General features: G+C 37.2%; 2 protein-coding genes across 3 annotated transcripts in view; one reads left to right on the plus strand and one right to left on the minus strand.

Moving 5' to 3' along the window:
- stan (protocadherin-like wing polarity protein stan) overlaps window positions 1–3438 on the plus strand; it is a 26907-nt gene extending 23469 nt beyond the window's left edge. The window contains exons 13-16 of the mRNA XM_011068546.2: window positions 75–312; window positions 628–945; window positions 1194–1782; window positions 2971–3438. Of these exons, the coding sequence (XP_011066848.2) occupies window positions 75–312; window positions 628–945; window positions 1194–1782; window positions 2971–3001 (1176 nt within the window). The 3' untranslated portion in view covers window positions 3002–3438. The remainder of the gene's footprint in view (window positions 1–74; window positions 313–627; window positions 946–1193; window positions 1783–2970) is intronic.
- Window positions 2517–22093, minus strand: part of spg (dedicator of cytokinesis spg) — a 54602-nt gene continuing 35025 nt past the window's right edge. The window contains exons 5-18 of one of the 2 annotated variants that reach the window (XM_011068593.2): window positions 13156–13240; window positions 12108–12566; window positions 11554–11853; window positions 11091–11295; window positions 10786–10968; window positions 8809–10534; window positions 8477–8494; window positions 8239–8401; window positions 7403–7840; window positions 7081–7222; window positions 6278–6953; window positions 5765–6126; window positions 5304–5662; window positions 2517–5084 (exon numbers count right to left, since the gene is read on the minus strand). In XM_011068593.2, coding sequence (XP_011066895.2) covers window positions 4917–5084; window positions 5304–5662; window positions 5765–6126; window positions 6278–6953; window positions 7081–7222; window positions 7403–7840; window positions 8239–8401; window positions 8477–8494; window positions 8809–10534; window positions 10786–10968; window positions 11091–11295; window positions 11554–11853; window positions 12108–12566; window positions 13156–13240 — 5284 coding nt within the window. In that variant the 3' untranslated portion in view covers window positions 2517–4916. The remainder of the gene's footprint in view (window positions 5085–5303; window positions 5663–5764; window positions 6127–6277; window positions 6954–7080; window positions 7223–7402; window positions 7841–8238; window positions 8402–8476; window positions 8495–8808; window positions 10535–10785; window positions 10969–11090; window positions 11296–11553; window positions 11854–12107; window positions 12567–13155; window positions 13241–22093) is intronic. The other variant, XM_011068601.2, reaches the window with a different exon arrangement.

A 22093-nucleotide genomic window follows, 5' to 3' on the forward strand; every position in this document is an offset into this window, starting at 1 on the left:
TTAAAATTGATCTCTTGCTATAAATATATGAATAAAACATGAATGTATTAATATTGAATGCATTTATATTTCAGCGTTCAGCGCTAGCTTACTCCTCGACTTATAACGGAGCAGAATCCGTATGCAAGAGAGTTCACGTTGGCGTTTCTACAAGCAGCACAACTTCAAGAAGTACAAATAAAACAGGTTCAAGCCCTTATCGTAGCGATACGCATTTGAGACATACATCAACCTCCACAAGTAATTACAATAGCGATCGAGATCCATACCTGTCGTCGAGGAGTCATCGATCAGCACTACATTCTCGACAAGGTACAGATTTTAAAAAGCGAATAAAAAAATTTTTGACTATATATTAAAATTAATTTATTTGAGTTAATTCATTACATAAATAAAATTAAATTAATTTATGATATTGCATAATTTAGTTTTAATCTAAGACTGTGTTTCAAGACCAATAAATATAATCGGCGCACAGTTTGAATTAGAAATTGTAAAAATTCACACATATTTGTATTATTATTCATTCATCACATAAAAGGTCATCTTCGATCAAGACCCGCTTTGATCGAAAATCATCTTTTTCACTTATTTGTCCTTAAGTTAATGTTACAATTTTTTTAAAAGAATCTACGGAGATAAGGGGTCAGCGCAGAGAATCAGAATCAGACTCCGACGGCTCGCAAGCCGAAGGAGGCGGCAGAAGCCTGGACCTTGCCAGTTCGCATAGTTCCGATGAAGATGATGTCACGTCAAGATCGCACAGAAATATGGGAGTGTCTACACAGCAGCACGTCACTCACAGCTATCTGCCCAATATTCATACTAATCCTGCCGAACACTTGAACATACTTTGCTCGAATGCTGAACTCTTCCCCAACATCAAACCAATCTACGCCCCTCGATGGAGTTCCCAACTGCCAGAAGCATATCTGTCATCAAATGGTAAAATTGGCAATCACAAGTTTAAATTAAGAACAAAGAGAAAAACATGCGTAAAAAATGTTGAATCCTAAAAAAGATAAGTGATTATAAAAAGATATGAAATTAAGAAATAATAAAATTAAATTCCAATTAAAAGATTGAAATGTTATTTCTCATTTTATAATAGCACCACACTTTATATAAATATAAAGGATTGTAATATGATTTTCGAAAAAAATTAAAAATAATACTGTTCATTTCTTTTGCAGTAATGGATGTGCGAAGTAGTCAATGGTCTGGTGGCACCATGTCAGATAACGAGATAGCTTCGAACAAGACTTCGAGCCCGAACCCACTGCCATATCCGGAGATGAATTCACCGCAGAAGAATCAGCCGGATGAGAACTATTCGGAAGGTGAAGAGAAAATACATCATCTGGGAGAAAAATATTTATTCCCTTATACTGCCGAGGAAGACCATACAGTATCACCCACACCGTACATGCTGTCCATGTCGTCACGCATCCTCGCCTCTAGCATGAGCCATCACTCACAGAATTCGAATCATGAAAACCTGAGTGGTTCCGAACAGCGTTACGGCAGCCTGAAACGTGGTCAAAGTCTACATGGCTCCCAGCACGACAATCTCAGCGGTTCTGAAAGATATGGCAGTCTGAAACGCGGTAAGATGGGCACCCCCACCGTTCTGGAGGATAGACCCGAGTATATCCTGCCGATGAGCGGCAGGATACTATCAAGTTCGTTGACCCATGACCTACAGCACAGTAATGAACTGGCGGCGCTCAGGCAGCAACAGCAGCAACAACAGCAATACGAACAGACTATTACCGAGACCGAGTGAGTAATAAACACACGTATCATATTTAGATTTGGGAGATTTATTTTTTACTCGGATATCGGTTGGCTTGTTAAATAATTTAAATAGACGCAAAGTAATAACTTAAATGAGCTTTTTATATATACGATGGATTTGATGTCTGAATCAAAGATATAAAATAATATAACAAAGAAAGAGATCATTTTTAATTATTTTCATTGAGCTTTTTCTTTATATATATATATATGTATTAGGTGTTGGAATTAATTCGTAGCGTTTTACAAATGATGGGAAGTACTTTCATTAATGTATTTTTTAATGCTCATGTGAAATAAATAACATTCTTTCATTTAAAAACGCTACGAATTAATTCCAACACCTAATATATCTATATCGAAAATATATTAGGTGTTGGAATTAATTCGTAGCGTTTTTTAATGAAAGAATGTTATTTATTTCACATGAGCATTAAAAAATACATTAATGAAAGTACTTCCCATCACTTGTAAAACGCTACGAATTAATTCCAACACCTAATAATATCTTCTTTTGACATAAAAAATGACATAAAAAATACTATTTCAATATGTAGAATCTTAAAGAGATTAACAGGAAAAAGATTCATGAGAAATTATACTTTAAAATAGAGTGAATGTGACTTAGAACGATCTGATTGATTAAAAATGGAGTCATAATGAAAGCTTAATTGTAATTAAAATTAATAAAGTCATAGAAATAATAAAACGTAGTCACATTGGATAAAAATAGAAACCTTTATATAAACGATTATTCAAAAAGTTGATGCGTTCATTGACATATAAAACAATTTACAAAAAGATAATACAAGTACGTCACATCCAGCGTACGTAAAAAAAGGTTGGCGGCGAACTAACATAACTTAAGTTACAGCGTTTCTTGTCTTAGCGCAATTTCGTAACATTCTTTTTAATTCATTCTGGTTTTCTTTGGTTTCCCATATTTTTCCTTGCTGTATGCACAAAAGGTGGCGTTGGAACATTCTCTAACATAACTATGTCTTTTCTGTGATCCGTGCTTGCCCTGACTGTCAAATTATCAGCGAGGAGGTAAGCGAGCGTTACGATATATAATAAATCTAAAATCATCCTACAAACCGTAACGATTACCTCTAATTTTCTCTGATAGCGTCCAATTGAATCGGAACTAATCGCGAGTTGTCACTGTTGCAGGAAGGATACTAATGCGGAAACGCCCGTCTGACGAGGTCCGTGCCACGAACGAGAACAACGTACAAAGTAATTTAGTTTACGCCTAGCTTAAGTGTCCAACGCGCAATAAAGACTCGTCGATATATATATATATATATATATTTTAAGAAGCGGCCATGACTGTACTTACTTAGCCATATTAATTAGCATGTATGTGTGAGTGCCTGTTTATATGTTGCATATTATATTGGAAGGTCTATCAGAGTAATCTTAAGAGATAATTCTTACATTAAAATATATTCCAATGATTATATAATTATAAAATATGTATATGTATATATATATATATATATACATATATATATATATATATAAACTATATATAATTACAAATCGGCAGTTATCACTTATTATTGGAAAATATCTCGATGTTATTTTTATCCAATGGAATACAGTTGAACGATTTAGAATGCAAATAAAAAAAATAAAGTTCATAATTTAAAACCATATTTTAAATACAATTTTTTGTATTTAAAATAAGTATAGATAATTAATGAAACAAGATCAAAGTTTGCACTAAATCGTTCAATCACACTCTGATCGACCCAATATAAATATTTGCGCTTGTTATAATTTTTATTCAGGAGCAATTCAGCTCCGATTTGTGAATCTCCGATTCTCAATGAATGATCATTGTCGTCAATTGGCAATGATATTCAGAAAGATACAGAGAACAAAAATGATCTCCAATCATTACTCATTATAAACTGATTCCATCCTATCTTAAATTTTTTCTCTCCATGAGCTCAGTATTGTGCAATGTATACATTCCACTGCCTATTCTCTTTCTTATGTACAGAATGATTCTTAATTATATAATAATATTTCAGAAGATGAAACTAAAAATCAAAACAAAAAAATGTCAAACGTTTAAATCGTTTAGACTTATTTTCGTATGCGCCATCTTTTTCTTGAGCTCTGTACTCACTCTCTATAAAATATATTGACATATAATTAAGAATCATTCTATATAAGTATATGTATAATTTAGGTTTTATTTACTTTTTTTTATAGAAGTTTACAATCTTTCTCTTTATTTTATATGCCATGAAGAAGAAGAAAAAGTAGCGTAAGTTAAAGCGTACAATCATGAGGCGCATTTTTTCATACTTTTGTATATACATACGAGACGAAGAGAAAAAAAAGAACTGTGACAAAATACATAATTTATATACCCCTCAATATTTCGGGGTAGGGTTCATTTTTTCCAACCTCTCTCCCAACCACATCCGCACAACTATACGTTAACAATATCACTCCACACAATCTCCAGCAATTCATTGATTTAAAAATTATCTTTATTTTCTCGTTGAAAATATAAATAAATTACAAAATATATATATATAGTCAGTATGGTATGTGTGGATTGATATACTCGGAAGAATATTTTATGTAAAATCGATATATATATATAAATATCGCGATTCGATCACCGATCACGTTCAGATAAATTCAATCTATCAAGAAGTTTCTTGCTGGACGTTTTCGGTGTTCAAGGGCGATTATTACGCACTTTCCTTTCTATTTCTCTATGAAGGTACGTATACGCGGGTTGGATACGATTCGTTTCGTATTACGTTTGGGAGTTCGATGTGATTTCGGGTTTACGGTTTGATTCAGCTTATACAATGTTTTGTTATCAGCTACATGCAGAGAGTGTTGTACAAAAGTCAGAAATCTCGATGATGACAGATGTAAGACCGTCTCTCCGCGTACCACACCCGTTAGACACGATGACGACAACGACAACGATGACAACGATGATATTCTTATATTTATCTTAAGTTACTACCTAAGAGAATTCACCTGATAACTCGAGAGATAAATCGAGTACAGGATTCACGCCTGACCATAATGGCACATACAAATCACTAAATACTAACCGCTAGAGACTAGGGGGATCGTCACTACACGGTGCTTTCTGTATCGGACGCCACGGAGAGCGTCTGCATCTTCGGAACGGAATAATTCTCCGAGTGCCCGTGGCTCTGCGTTCTGTTGGATACTCTCTCCAAAGTGGAAGGAGCTGATGGAGTGTCTTGATGAGCCTTGGGAGGGATCGGTGGAGGACTCACCTAATAAAAGATAATTGATCGAATCATTGCTATCAATTTGTTTCATGAACATAAATATCTATTGGCATTATTTGAATATCTATTATAAAATGAAAACATATGAAACAAAAGAAAATTAATTAGAAAATTATTTCAATTCTAGCAATCTGTTCATTCAAGGAAATGTTTTATATATATAACTGTATATGTTAGTAAATATTTCCAGTTATATTTCCTCACTTCTTGATTAGGGAGAGAATGCGAGCCCTGGAATGTACCGCTGGCGAAGCTGCCAGTGGAGACATTGAGTGCACTTATCACAGACGGTGGTGAAATGTTCATGATGTCGTTGCACCGGGAGCGTGGCTCGAAATCTTCGTAGCTTAGATTATTTAGATTCGTCAAGTGTGATTGAAAATCTAGCAGACTGGCTGTAGAAATACCGCTGTCGCGCAGATCATTCGGTTCGTTTCTCGATTCCGTGATTTCAGAGTCGTCATCCGTGCTCCATTCTGTATTTGTGCGTTTGTGCGTTAAACCGCGTTTCGGCGGTGCCGGCGGTACTACAGTATTCGTATTCGAATCTCTTTTGTCTAGCACTAAAACAGGAAGCACAAAGCATGATATATTTGAAAAATTTATTTTCGACGTTATATTAAATTTTATTACAAATAATAATAGAAAAAGAGAAATTAACTTACTGCAACCCCTGGGTGGTAGTGGAGGGGCGGGTTCGGGTCCGGGTTCGCTCCACGAGCTTCTGAGGCCACTTTGATCCACGCCGTCAGTAGGAGTAGGCAAGGAATGCCTCAATGGCAGTTTTGGACTCAGCGGCTTACTGAGAGATCTCTGATGCGTGGGTCTAGGCGGGGTTGTGCCATAACCAACGGAACGCGGCCGTACTTCTCGTTGTGGAATAGGTGGTGGTATACCATCCACTTTCGTGTAAAAGCCTTCGTCCTCGGGAAGACCATCGCTGTCAGCATGCGACAATCTAGAGCCGGCGGTTTCTAAAGTGGCTGGACGCTGTTTATCGTTGACCGGCAAAGGTGGTAGAGGCGAACTGGAAAAGCAAAGATATTCTCAGATATTTTCACAAGCAGAAAGAATAATTAAAATAATTAATCCTGTAATGAAACTAACCCGGAAGCTTAACAGTTTGAATATATAAGGCAATGAAACGAACTGTATAAAAATATAAAAAATATAATTACTTCACGATGCTATCTTGATGAATGGTTCTTTGTCTGGCCAGCGGACCGAGGCCTTGCTTGAGCTGTGTAAATCTCTCGATTAGCCTTTTGTGCAACGGTTGAACTCCGGTAGGTGCAATTTGACCGTGCAACACCAGACCAGATTCTAACACACTCATCTGATCCAGTATCAATCCCTTTAATCGATTAACATGCGGTACCATTTCGGGATTTTGTCGGGCAAATTCGGGTGTGAGAAAAGCCTCCTGATATTTAGTGATACCGCCCATTACGTTAGCGTCGATGATACCCTGCAGCCGCATGCTGAATGGATTGATATTTCTATGTGGCTCCGCAGTGTATTGCGCAACCAACCGTCTCAATTCTCTTTCCACGCTTTGCATAGTCTCACAGGCATATTGTACTGGTGCCAACAATTCCGACCGCTTCTCGATTACTTCGAACCATCTGAGGATCCCTGGCAATTTAGCTTCTGTCATCAACATCGTCCTCTCAATCCACAACGATTTGAACTCGTTCTCGCGATCCACTGGGCCACGATGCAGCGGTCGATCGAACGTGAACTTGCGAACATCATTCACCAGATAGAATGCAACTACGCGTTCCGGAACTTCGACACCGCTGCAAGCCAAGCTACCCTCTTCGGGAATTGGCTTCACATTACAAATTTGAATATCTGCAAAAATGCAGTGTCCAATTGTTAAATAAAATATATTCATTCATAATAAATTATCGATTCCCAAATTATATTGAGATTGACTCTCTTTTAATTTAAAAAAATTAATAAATCTAATCTTACTTACATTGACCTTCAGACGTAAGGATGCTCTCATCAGGCGGGGAATTCTTCATTAAAATTTGTGCGCATGGAAACTCTGTTTGCAGCCGTTGTGTGAACGCCCCTATTCGTTCATATTCCAGACCACGATAAATAAATAACTTGTTCTACAATAAAAGACACGAATAACATTTTCGAGGCGCCTATTTCACAAAAAATAAAATAATGCTAAAATTCGAATCAAACTTTGATAAAATATTTTTGATAGAATAGAATTATAACATTTAAGTTATTTTATACATTGAGAATCTTTTTAAAAATCACTTTGGATTATAAATCAAACTCACTCTGACAAACAGCGGAAAACTAAGACCATAAAATCCAACGCGGAAGTATTCCGGTTCCGGGCGTAGTTGCGTCAGAATGTTATCTAGGAACTTAGCCTGTAGCTTCAATACGTGACTGAGTTTGGCGTAGTCATATAATCTAGTCTCATACAGGATCGCCAGCTCCTTGCACAAGGGTATACCCTTTTCCCAGCACTTCCCACGGTCAAGGTAATGAATAATTTTATGATAGAGTAACTCTTTGCGCTGCCATTCTGGTTGCTGGGGATGAGCGTGATCGGATGGCAGAATAGTCGAGCCCCAACCCAGCTGATCGGCATATAACTTCATCGTAAAGCCCGCTTCCGTATAATTTTCGGCGGCCAAATGTAGATCATGCAGCTTGTAAATGTAACGCAAGTACATCTCCTTCCGGTTGAACTCATTCTTGTAAAAGTTCTGCAAGAACATCAAAAGTATTCCCATGTTACTCTGAGAGCTTTTCACTTCTAGCGATTGATGATTTAACAAGAAACGAGAGACAGGCACAATGATAAAATTTCCACCGGAGAGCGCGAACACGAGTGCTAACTGCCAAGCATAGAATGACCAAGCATATAGTATGTCACCAAATATATAGTATGTCTATTGAGTATATACAGTGCGCGTGTGTCGCGCAGTTTAGTTAATTAACGCGCTAAATCATAAGTAATTTGTACATATAGTCGCACATTTGCACTACAGATTCTTTGGTTTAGCCGCAGTATATTACTTTTACAATACTAATAAGTAATAACTAATCAAATCTTATTGGATTTTTTTTTTATTGTATCGATAATCTTTCTTTAACACCTTACCAATAAATTCACGGTGCACGACATACGCTTGTCGCGATTCTCGTCACCCTGAATAACGCTTCTATAATCAAGAAGCCTTTCCAATAAACGTGTAACGGACGTTATAAAAGCCGTGCCACTATCCTTCCACGTTGGATCCTCGGATTGCACTCTGTCCAGTAATCTGTAATCACAAATGTAGGAATTTAACAAATCTTGAAATTAAAAAATCACAATCAATTTAAAGTATTGCACTTACACAGCGCTAAGATGTTCCCTGAAGCGGCATGAAATTGTAAATGCGATAAGTGTCACATAATGTTTTTATAAAACTAACACGAAAAAATGCTACATAATTGACACATGTTTGTGTAATATAAAAATATAATGGTAAATGTACAGTATTAGAAATATATAATTTGAAATATTTTAGAAGTAATATAGCAAAGAGTAATTTTTATTTCGATAGAAAATTAATATTTCTTCTTTTTTTCTGCGTTTTTGATGTTTTGGATGTTTTAAAAATATAAGATCTTGAGACTTAAAATATAAAATATAAACTTACATATAAAATATAAAATATAAACTTACATAGTGTTGAACAATTGCCTATATTCATCATCGCCCTTGTTTTCGCTGATAAGAATGTCCAGCTTGTCGATCAGTTCAGACTCCACGGACTTGAAGCTTCCACGAGCTCGCTGCTCACATTCCATCATATCGAAAAAGATATGTAGAGTTGCCTTGCGAAGTTCGCTTTCCGGCACCAAAGTAACCTCGAGGAAAGGTCCTACCATGCCTGGTATGAACTCGAGCTTACGTTCGCCCAAGTGCGACCACATAGACAATATCTGAAAACCCATGAGTACTCTCATATCACCGTATTTCTCTACGATCTTTTCTCGCTTGACTTCGGAGAACTGTTCGAGCTGAAGCGATGGCTGAGTAAGGTAAGCCACTGCAAGATTAAAGTATGTGGACCATAGCTGCGAATCAAAGCTGCCATGAAGGAAGCGGAACGCGAGCGGCTGCGCGAGTTCCTGCAGTGACCTCAGAATGACATTGTTAGCTTGCATCCTGATGACCAGCCAGTCCGGCGGAAATACCTCCTGGCGTACAAGATCTCGCAGAACTAAAAATACCCGTAGCAGAAAGTCCTTGAGTGGTTTTCGATCGCCGGCGTGCGTCAATTCTTCCCAAAGTCGCGCATAATGATACTCATCGAGCAGTTGAAGCAATCCAATAAGACAGCCGACGAGACAGCCGAGGACGGGTCCATTGGCATTTATCACGATCAGTATCGTCTGTATGAGCACATCGAGCACCGACAGACAAAGCGTTTCAACGTCGTGGTGTATGCAATTGTTGACTTTATTCGTGTCCCTGCCACGCTTATGTAAAAAACTGAGTATTTCACCCAAGATATCAGTACAAGATCGTAATTCTTCCCTACGTGCCAGATGAATACGTAAGTGCCGACATATAGTGACAAGTAACATATTTCGACTCTCATCGTCCTTGCGGAACAAGCTAGATGCAGTAAGATTTTTAATAGCAACTAATTTGGCCTGTGTGAGCTGCAAGGGTGGCTCCCGTGGCACCGAGTCTAGCATTGTACAGGTAAGTTTGGCTACCTCGAGAACTGGTAGCACTGCTACTAGCTGCTCGAACACCGCCGCAATCGACAACAGTAGTGCGATTTGCGATAGTAACACCATTTCATATGGAATACCTAACATCTTGTTGAGAGCTGCGAATACGCAATATAGATCGCGTTTGAAACTATCCTCGTATTGACCGGCGGTCGCAACTGCAAACAGCAGCCGGCTCTGGATGATAAATTTGAAGATATATTCGAGAGAACGGAAGCATTTCATGATCGGTTCCTGCTTTTCCGCAGCGGTTACCCAATCGGCACAATGTTGCACGCTGCTGAGAAGACCTTTGTACACCAAAGCCGCGGCGAAATGGTCTGATATATAAGCATCCATCACTGGCTTGAAATGTTCAAACTTGGAATCCTCCAACAAGCTGAAGATAGACACGAGTACTTGGAACACTAGGCCGGAGTGTGCTGTGGAATTACCGTCCTCGGTGTGAAACATGGCGAAGAGCGCGTCAAGGATATCCTGTAGGAATTTGACTAGTTCTTCGCCGTCCAGTCGAAGAACGCGGCCGAGAGCTTCGGATATTCGCTCAGGGTGAGCTTTCCATTGCAGCAAACTAAGTAAATCGACGTTTTGCGTTAACTTAGTACTGCAGAGCAAGGTATGTACGAATATAGTCTCCTTTGGCGATCTAGTGAAAGCTGGTGGGCCTGGAAGATAACAAGAAAATAATTATAAATATAAATATCTAAATATGATGTTTAATTTTAATACTATTTTTTCAGAAATACTTTACGTTAACACTTATTAATATAATTTTATGCGTATATTGTTCATCTGTAGATAATATAAAAGATATTATATCCATTTTTAGATTTATATTAATTCTTTATTTTATTCACGTAAATTTAATTGAATATTACTCAAAGAAAATTTTATTTTATAAGAAAATTTAATTTACCTGAGGCGCACGGCTCTCTCGTGCTACTTGGCAACGACAGGTAACTCAAGGAATCCAATTTCGTACGCTCCTCGCATTTGTAAATATATAATTCGTGCGGGCCATCCTGAAGAGTAGCACCTCCGGGCTCCATCAGTCGTACGAACGCGAAGGCGAAAAGTTTTTTGTCATTCTTCTCACGTGCTGCAATATAGGAAATTTCTTATTGAAAAAGGTAAATGAAGAAAATAGGTGGAAAGATGAAAGATAAACGAAGAACGTTTAAGCTAAGGTGAAAGATCAGCGTCAGATCTATTGAGACTCACTGGAGCAATGTCGAAACTCAAAACGCACGTGGCTTCCATAAAACTTATCGATGGGTATCGCCAGTCTTACAGTTTCTGCCCACGATGGGCTGTTATGATGATATATGACCAAACTCTGATACTCAGAACTACCGTCCATTCCCGCGGCTCCAAACAGACACTCTTCCAAGGGTTGGGCGTCCACGTCTAGGACTAGGATTGTCACCTAATTTTATTGCAACAAACATATTAAAAAATATTCAGTTTCATTGCTGTAAAAAATTAATTTTTTATATAAAATAGTAAATTTTAATAATATTTCAATTTATTAAACTTATATAATAGTTGTACATTTTTTTATATTAGAAATTAGTTCTTCATTCCGTGAAAATACTTCCAGCCATACATACAGCTTGTTATTTTATATAACAGGTAAATATAATATTAGATGAGAGAAATAATTTAAAAAAAAATTTTATCTCACCTCGATATTCTTGCCGGTAGACTTTCCGCCACGTTCGAATTCACCCCGTTCCAGCTTCAAATACAGATCGTTACGCACATCGCCCGGCATAATAACATCCGAGAAACCGAGCTTCTTCGTGAGGCAAATATTTTTGAATAACAACGGATTCTCCTCCCGCACCTGAGAGAGCTCGCCATGCAAAATACGAAGAGACACAACTATTCCATAATTAGGTTGTCCAGGTAAAGGAGAGCACTTGTTATTACGTATGATTTGTTCGTGCAACTGATGAAATTCCTTCTCTTCCCCTTGATATACCTGCAAGTATGTAAAAATCCTTCCAATTAAATCTGTTTCGTTCATGTTCATATTCATCTTGAATATTATAAAAAAATAAAAAGAACTAAAAAATTCAAATATGATCCAATTAATTTTTTCGATAAGGTAATGGAATTCAGAATATAAAAAGTTACGTTAAATCAGGATTAAAGTAACATTTTTACGATACATGAATTAATACATTTAATTAATATATATATATATTTAATTAATTAATATTTTTATCCGTTTACTTTGAAACTCATTTCGAGTTCCTCTGCGTGATCTTGAGCGGCTTCCGCCAGAGAAAGAACCGCCACCCCATGAGGCCGCCTGTAAATCGCAGTTCCAGTCTTATTTTTGCCGGAATCGGAGTATAGCATCCGGCCACAACGCATCACATGGGCTACCATATAAAGATCGCGAGTCAAGTCAGAATTGCCCAGATCTGTGAAGATGGTGCAATTGCTGTGCATCTTCTCCACATAATTGGAGAATCCCTCCTTGCTGATGCGCACCAGGAAGCGCTCGCTCAGGTACTGCTGTCGTTTGGCATCGAACAGAGAGAAGTAAATCTCGGTATCCTCGCCTACCGAATGGCCAAAATCTCTCATGCAGAAGTACAGATGATGTGTAAGGACTTTTCGGTGCTCCTTGCGACGCAGAGTGCCGCGAGCGGATGCACCCTGAGAATTTTCGGCACTCTGCACATGCTGCAACCCCCCCCGCGAGAAAAGATCAGAATTAATGACACGCAAACATTTTTCATTTATTTACAACAATTGACTCAGCTCTTCGATTTAGGTCCATATTCTGTAACTACAATGTCGGAGTCGTAATTTTTGTCTGTCACAGCTCAATGTGACAGATAAAAATTAGGGGACGTTAATTAAAAATATATCAAATCGTATTTAATTAATTTTATAGTTTATTTATTTTAGTTCACATCAACAAAAATTTAATTAAAGTAATCTTGACATTATAATGAAAAATTGTTGAATCGTTATGCTTCATGATAGAAGATCGTTTAATATTAAAAAAATTTATTCGTTAATAAATTGTCAATCATGATTGTACTTGTATTTACGAGAACCCGATTTGTTGTACAGAAATAACTGTATCGCGCCGCACGTAGCGAAATTGAATGATGCTGCCTTCATGGACAGCATTCTAATGAAGCTCATATCTCATCGTTATTGCACATTGCATTTAATCTTTCCTTTTTTCCATTCTGACTCGTTATACATTCGTGAGCTGTATGCTGTCAATTCGATAAGAATGTACTATTTTATTCGTAATTACCACATGATATAATTCCACGACAGACATGGTATCCGGCTCTACCATGTGAGCACCTTGACGTGGCACCAGGTCCAAACCGAGTTTTCTGAAATATGATAAAAAAGAATCGTGGTAAAAAATAGAAAAAAATCTAATAAAAGACATTTTGCTATCAATTGCAATTATTTATAACATGTTGTATGAATCTTAATTTTAATATAAAACTCTCTGCTGAATTTTTTTAACGTAATCGCGTTCCTAAAGAACAGTACTTTGAAGAATTATTTATTCATGCTATATTATATATAAAATATAATTAAAATTCATTGATGCTCTACGCATAAATATAACGACGCGATTCTTACTTCCAAGTACGTAAAAATACGTCGCGATGGAGGAATATTTTTAATTTATGCCATTAACCGATAGCCTGTGCTATCTAAAAAAAGAATTATTCAACCCTGCAATAAAGAGTCTTACATAACATCTATCGATAAAAATTTCTCGTTAGTTATTTCCATATCAAAGGAAGACACACTTCGGTACGCGAGGGAATACCTCAGGGTCGGATTTACATATTCATTAAACAACTAAGTAAGTTATGTCTCAGAGAAAACTAATTAAAATAAAACATTAACAACGATAAAACAATAACAACAATGTTCTCCCAACAATTTTTTGTTTAATAAAGTAGGAAAGGCCTCTCTTGTAGTTCAAAGGCACTGCAATCCACCCTCGGGATTTTTGATCGTCTCCTCAAGACGGGGGCGTTGACGAATGAAATTCGTTGGGTGCAGATACTATGACGCAGAAATAGGTATAGAGGGGAGGGGAGGGGGGGTGGACAGTGCATGAGATACAGGATTATTACACGTCGCTGATTAAGGCGTACGTTGCATCACACTTTGGGAGGTTCGCTTTCAAAGTGGGGCCCCGGAGAGAGAAGCGGCTACTTAACTTCTCCGTGACCCCGACGCAGGGGCCGGACCGGGCCGGGCTGGGCCCGGCTGGGCCCGCATGCCATAGGGCCGACGTGTTCTCCAACGACTCCAACGCGTTGAGGAGGCTCCATTCTCGCCGCGGAGGGCACCGTCGCCCCGCAGGAATGCAGATACATGCCGGATACCCAAGTCATTTTTTGTATGCGTACCATGTATGCAGGGATATAGGAATCTGTAGGAAGCCACAAGGTTTATGTTTATCGGGAAAGAAACGGGGTCTTGGGTGTACCTAATTCTGGAGAAGTTTGTAATCCTCGGAGAGTTTCTACGGAATAATTATAATATTGTAAAGTGTAGTAATCTGTTTAAGTGTAGTAATCTATTTAATTAACATGAGATAAGATGAAAAGATAAGAATTATAGAGACAAGAAATAATGAGAATTAAGAGTAATGAATTTAAACTCACAATCAATTAAAAATTAATGAAGATGTACGTATAAATAAATTATTCAGTTTGATATGCAAAATATTAATTTAGAAATATTATTCTTATCATTATATTACACTATTACAGCAACAGTTAAAATCATCAATATAATTAATATTTCAAAAATTTCAATAAAATGGAGCTTTATTTTGATAAGCTCATTAAATTATTATTAACATTGTTATTACGATAATTAATTTCACAATTAATTAGCGACTTTATAATTTCAACGAAATAAAGTTTTATTTTATTTTCTTGTAAAGAGACAACTTATCGCATAGACATTTAATTACGACTGGATACTGTGTACTGTTATCTATATGGCCGTATCATTAACGTTTAACATAATGAATTTTATGATTAGTTACACATCTGTACCGACACAAAAGTCACGTCTGAGATCTCGTATAATACTTTTAAACGTCTTAAATTTTATTCATGTTCAGAACATTGAAGTTTCATAATAAATTTTTATTATCATCAAGTTTCATTTATTGTTTCATATTTACGCAAACAAAATTTGCCGGGATAACGAAATTTTCTATTCAAATATAAATCACATTTAAATCTTTGTTGCGTCATTTTATCTGTGCAATATTTCTGTCATATTTTCATGTACAGAGCAAACTCTATTTCTATCTCTGCAAGCAGGAGAACAAGATTCAGAGAGATATAATTGAGCGCTAACTTAAGTTTAGTACATTCAAACGATCTTCGCAATCGGGCTTTAATCGTGCAACGAGAGAAGCATGATAATTATTCGCCGACTGTTTTCATAGCTTCGCTGATTCGATTATTATTAATCGCTAAAATCGAGCGATATGGAAGGCTACAAGTATCACGCCGGCGGCAAAACAGTCCTTTCATAAATCTAAACTTGACAGACCTGTAATACCCATTTCTAGTTTCTACCAATGTAGATTAACTGTAATCTTGATTTAACTTACATTTTATCATCTCCTATAATTCTAAGAATTAGAAAAAGATGAAGAACTAAACTAGATCAAGTTAATCTATATTGATAAAAATAGCCTAAGCTTCTCTTGAAGAATATTTCACTCAACCGTGATAACGTAACTATTACATTAATCATTAATGTAATAAATATTAATAAAAGAGAGATAGAAATAACGAGAAAATTATTCCATCAATTCACGCTGCTTACGAGCTTCTGCTCGCGTTCTATGTTGCTTAATTTTTGTATTCGTTCACTGATCACGTAATAAGTTTTATTCGTATTTAATTTGATATTATTTTCCCATCATACCTAATATACATTAATTGGAAAATTTTCGTACATCGTTCAAAAATTATTTTGACAGTATTCGGTGTAATTACAAAATTTTATAAATTTAATTTATATGATTGCTACAACTTCAATGAAATTCTCACAACGCAAAATAGTAAATACAGAATACAATAAAAAGAAAAAAAAATTGAAAAAAAAATCAGTACTTCGAAAATACAGAGAAGAGAATAGCTGTGATTTTCAAATTTAAATAACTGAAAGTACAATATAAAATTATTCTTATTATATGTTTATATAATAAATCAGCCCGCAATTTAACGAAATTCCACTTTACTAATAAACGTCCACAAATGTGGCTTAGAGAACCATAAAAAAAAAACAATTGACAATGAGATTCATTTTCATAGAGAGAGAGAGAGAGAACTTTGAACTGCCTTTCATGAACTCGATGTTAGAGTAAGATTAAATTAAGTGGTAGGTTCGAGAGAGTTGAGAAGAGAGCGCGGCTCTGTGGTACGCTCGTTCGTTTTATCTTTTCCTTTTTTGCGGCCCAAGCTCTCTCGGACCTGAGAGTTTCCCACCCTTCAGACGGCTACGTCACTGATCACAATGATTCGGTCAGCGGATTCTGCACCCTCGCCACTACCGAGTCGGTCTACTAAGAACGTACCAGATTCCTGCTACCTGTGTATGCAAATCGACTAACGATCTTTAGTATTCAGATTTTAACAAATCATTTGTCTAATTAGATTCGATAGCAAAACTCAAGAGTTGTCTCTATACATAAAGATATTTTTAATAATTCAAAAAACATTACAACAGAAAACATAAAAATCTGCAAAGCATAATAAAAATTGTTTACATAAAACAATTATTATTGTCATGATATTACTATTCTGTTGACAGCAATAACATATTTTTAAATAAAAACAACTCTTCTTTTTTCATCACAATTTATCGTTAATCGATATGACAAATATATTCCATTAGTGAGATATTTTCAGGCACAATTTTTTCCTTTCAAAATGTCAACGCATGAACGGAATGTAAATCGACGCTTTAACACAAGAGGAATCGAGGAGGGCATCGAACACGATTCGCACGATCCTGCAGGCCCCGAAAGCTCTCCCTCCAGGTTGCTCATGATGGAATGCAGGTGAGCAGGCAGACTTCGATGCGTGGAGACAGGTTCAGGCAATGTCCGCCGCCACCACCACCACTGCGTCGTTGGGACCTATGCCCCATTCCAAAGATATCGGATATATTCCAGCGGACACCGTGGACCTTTTCTACGGTGACCGGCCCCACGAGGACGAGTCTCCTTCTCCTCTCACCCTGAGATGACGAATTCGTTCGTTCGGCCAATGCCCGTGTCGAGACTCGCTTGACACGTGGAACGTCTCGAAGACGACGAGAAGTTAAGTCGCTTCCTCGTCGATGGAGCTTCGGAAGTTCGACGACTTCCTCGCCTACGTCGAATGAAAGCCGTTCAGCTTTCTCTCTCTCTCTCTCTCTCTCTCTCTCTCTCTCTCTCTCTCTCTCTCTCTCTCTCTCTCTCTCTCTCTCTCTCTCTCTCTCTCTATCTATATATCTTCCTCTCGAATGAGGGGGCATCGAACTACCGCCTGTCGGAATATCGATGTTAGTTAAACGCCCAGCTTCTCGTCAATGAGTTAGATTGATTAGATCTAACCGATTAAATTGCACTTATATGTAATGTCATCCTTCAAAGATAATGTAGTACAAGAGAAGATATGAAAATAAAAAGAATGAAAATAGTACATGCAAAATGTGTGCGATCTATTTTGCTAGCAGGAATTATTTATGTCTCATTTCTGCATGAAGTTTCTCTTATAACTTACAAACTCTCGAAGAAAACGTTTCTATTATTAATAAGGAACTTTTGTAAATGTTTAACTTCTTGATATTTCAATCAATGAGAATATTGAACAAGCTTACAGAAGATAATATTTCATCCGAGGGGCCATTTAGTTTCCCAATTTAACGTCTCGCGGGGGGGGTTCCCCTTTCATCCCTTTCATTGGGAGGAGAAATCCTCCCGCAGCCTCGGCTTTTCCTCTTCATTAGGCGGGAGATGTCAGTTCAGAAGCTCATCCTTTCTCGCGTCGCTCAGGGAGGTTTCAGTTACCGTTCGGTAGCTCTAAACGCTATAATTACGTCGGTGCTTCTGAGAAGTCAGTCCCGCGGACTTCCCGTTCCAACTCTCGGACGCGTAGCCCATTCTCTTTCTCTCTCTCTCTCTCTCTCTCTCTCTCTCTCTCTCTCTCTCTCTCTCTCTTCTTCTCTCTACCTATGGAAGTCTCTTAGAGCGAAGTCGATATAATCCTTTTGACGTGACTCAACATCGAAATATCAACGGACGTGTCGTACCGTAGTCGCGATATTAGCATCGCCTTCAGCATGGAATGTGCAATTATGCATTAGCATAGAGGACATCGTGTGCCTCGAGCCGATCCTCCTTCGACGAAGTCGCGATCGTTGCAAAGTCCGCAGATCACGGAACAAGCGTTCTGAGTCACACTTAGTCGCTTTGAAATAATTTAATGTCCACATTAAACGACTTCTTTTCACAAGAAATAGGGACATAATTTATAAAAATATATTATATACAATACTAACGTTAAGTACAGGCAATGGAAGTCAACGCTGGTTATTAATTAGCGCAAGTCTTTTTAATATTAAATATATATAACCTTGACTAGCGGTATAAATAACTTGGAAAATTATTCGAAACAAAATCTAAAGTGATTCAACGTCTAAATTATAATTGTTCTCGAAATTGTTATAAATTTTCGCAAAAAAAGCTGCAATTATTTGGAAATAATAAAATGTAATCCTATTACATAGGACACCAGAAGGACTTGAGATTTTTGTGGATTTATCACCGGACGCGTCGTCCGTGACGTCACATTTTAAATATAATTCGAACAGGTGGTTCACACGGCGATCGCCGTGCCCTGCTTCGGTTGTTCCAACCGGAGTTATTCACGTGACCGTGTAAAACGGCCTTAATGGGAGTGTTTCCTGATCCCGGAACGAGTAACGAGACTCGTACGTACAGTAAAGGGGTTCGTGGGAAGACGAACGTCGAGGCTGGAGCTCTTCGCTCGAGGGTATGTACCCGCGCATAGCACACACGCAAACATACTTGGGCATTCATCCACCCACACACACAGCCAGCGTACGGTACGGTATCGTGCCGCATTCGGAGAGCTGCAGTTCCATTGCATTGGACTCGCATTCACCTATGCACCGGCACACGGCAAAAGGCAGCGTGGCAATAGATGTCAGGGCCAAATCTCCGATTTCCCCCACAGTCTCAATTAGATGAAATGACGAGCGATTAAGCGCGATTAAGTCTCGCAGCTTTTCTCATTGATAACAGTCCGCGACGCTCGTTTTCGTAACAGCGGATTCTCCGGAATTGTACTTTTTTTTTTTTATTATAGAAATACAATATCGTACCTTCGTACGTCGGTATTAAAAGAATATTTTCAATTGAAATATAATTATCTTTTTATTTTCATATTTCAATGACTTGAACTTGGAAATTATTGGAAACATTTCGTCAGTAAACGCTATAATTATTATTTCAATTAAACTCCATTTGTAATGTACGATGGTTCAAGTACGTAGACTAGAAGATATTGCTTCCGACCCGAGGAAAGGGTTACGCTTTGCACCGTCGGCGTCGTCCGAACGGCGAAGTTCAAAGGAGTTTAAAGCATTCATTAACAGTGCCCTGCCTATAACGATGTTGAGACACTACGTGATATCCCTGAAAAGCAGAAAACTGTGGATTCAACAGCGACGCACGATTTCGTTTACAATCCCTTGATAGAGTTCTAGAAAGAACAGCAAAGGGTCTCTCCCTTGTATATAACGATTTCCGCTCCCAGGTACACGCTTATTAACGCCGCCGAGATCGCCGCCATTCATTAATTTCCTTCACCCGACTCGGTAGCCGTGGAGGACTCTCCACGGAGTCCTTTCCTCTCTCGCTCTTCAGGGCCTACAAGTCTCGTATCGTAGTAAGGCCCCGATGTGGCGCCGAGGTTGCAGTAGAAAGAAAGGGTAGATCTTAAGGCGATTTCACACGACTCACTTCGAAGTAATCGACGCGAATGAGTAATTCAAGATTAATGCGTTCTCAGATACTCTTTCCTATTATCTTACGTAGTTAAGGTCATATTTGTAATTTACGGTATTGGAGAAGCTTATCGTATCGTTAATCGTACCGTAACCAAGAAAACATTATAACGTCTTGAAATTATGTAATTGTAACACAAGTCTCATATTTTTGAAAATATATAATGTAAATATTATAAATTAATACTTACGTAAGTTTTATTATAACAATTTGATATCAATTTATCGAAAATTTGATATAATTATTGTTAAAAGATTTTTCAAAATTTCAAAAATTCCAGAAGACGATTGAAAGAAATAGAAAAAGATTGCTCAAAAACTCAAAGACAAGAAAATCGAACGATAGAAAGACAAACAAGACTCAAAGAAAAGACGGAGAGCGTTCTGTATGCCGCCAGGCACGCGCTCATTAGAAATATTAATAATTGCCATGAGACGTAGGTAATGAATGTTGCCGTCGTCGCCGCGTAGTTCGATGTTCGACCCTGCTAACAGGAGAGTAACTTAACCGCGACGCAAGGATAACCGAAATTAGATGTAGATCGAATGTCTCGTGGGATGCATTGATAACAATGTCCTTCGCCCTCGTTGCCAATCACAAATCTCCTTATCCACTTCAATCTCTGTAATACTATATATGTGTGTGTGTGTGTGTGTGTGTGTGTGTGTGTGTGTATGTATAGTTTGTTTATATTACAGCAAATAGTATGAATCAGATAAAAATAAATTCGATTAACTAATTAGTTAATCGGATTTATTTCATATTACTTGCTGTAATATAAACAAACTATACATATATTATATAGAGTATTACAGAGATTGAATACAGTTGTTACAGTTTAAACTAAGAAGTTTACTAGGAAAGTGAACTATAATTAATTCCTAAATTGATGCAAAATTATATGCTACAACAATGATCATACACTAAAAATAGTCATAATACATGGCATATTTCAAATATATTATTCAGTTACTCTAGTACTGTAAGCAACTTTAATTTCAATCCTTTCGAATCTGATTTTAATGAAATGTTTAAAAAAATTTCTTAATTCCATTCAATGGCATTTTAATAAGTAATTCATATAAAAAAATAATTTTTTCCAAAATATTGACTATGTCACTTCAACATGTACATTATTATGTAGTACAGCTGATCTCAGTAATGTCGGTAGAAGTAAATAATTCTAATGGATAATACTTTCAAATTGATGTACATTATAATATATGTACACTAGAAAGGTTTAGAAAAGAATATTCAACATCGAAGTTTCAGTTTGTTACAAAAGTCACATGCATAATTGAACTTTCTTTTGAAGAAATTTGGGGCAAGATCTAAGATCGCAAGTTGCATAGTTTTTCTTTTGTTATGTCTAATTTTCAAGTAACGTTGTAACATTTTATTCTCAATATATTGAAACTCTTCGAAAACGTGCTTGTGAATTTCTCATGACAAATTATATCGAAACTTGCAGATATCTTATAAATCAGGATAAAATCTGAAAATGTTAGAGAACTTCAGGAATTTCAAACGATACGAGTTGATATCTAGGAATCAGCAGAACAGAAGAAGCTTTAATCACAGATAAAGAGAGTGCGGACAGATAATATTTCAATTCCGATGCGGAAACAAATTATTTATTGTCAGCAATATAGGAAAAAAAAATAAAAAAATAAAATTAAAATAATTAAAAAACATTTGCTTCTTTAACAAATACAGACAAAATAATGCAATAATAAATGAAATTATTGAACATATATCTTACTATTCGAATAGGTGTCTTGAGAAAATATATGTTTTCTACAAACGACAACGACATTAGCAAAGTGAATAACAGTAGCGCAATCTTAATTACATCTAATGGCGATTAAATCGTTAATGGTAGCGCTGCGCGATAACAACGATAATAACAAACGCAGGATGAAAGAGAGGAGAACCAGAGGAAAGACACAGGGGAAACGTACAAATGCAGCCTTTAAAGAGCTGGAAGCGACCCCCCTTGAGCGTGAAGAGAGAGAGGAGGAGAAGAAGGGAACAGGTTCCCGGCATGGTTACCGCGTATTCACCGAGCTGAAAACCTTGGGCCTCATCTGGAGTGACAAAGAAGGAAGAA

This window comes from Acromyrmex echinatior, chromosome 7 (genome assembly GCF_024713525.1).
Source record: "Acromyrmex echinatior isolate Ae372 chromosome 7, ASM2471352v2, whole genome shotgun sequence".
NCBI lineage: Eukaryota > Metazoa > Arthropoda > Insecta > Hymenoptera > Formicidae > Acromyrmex > Acromyrmex echinatior.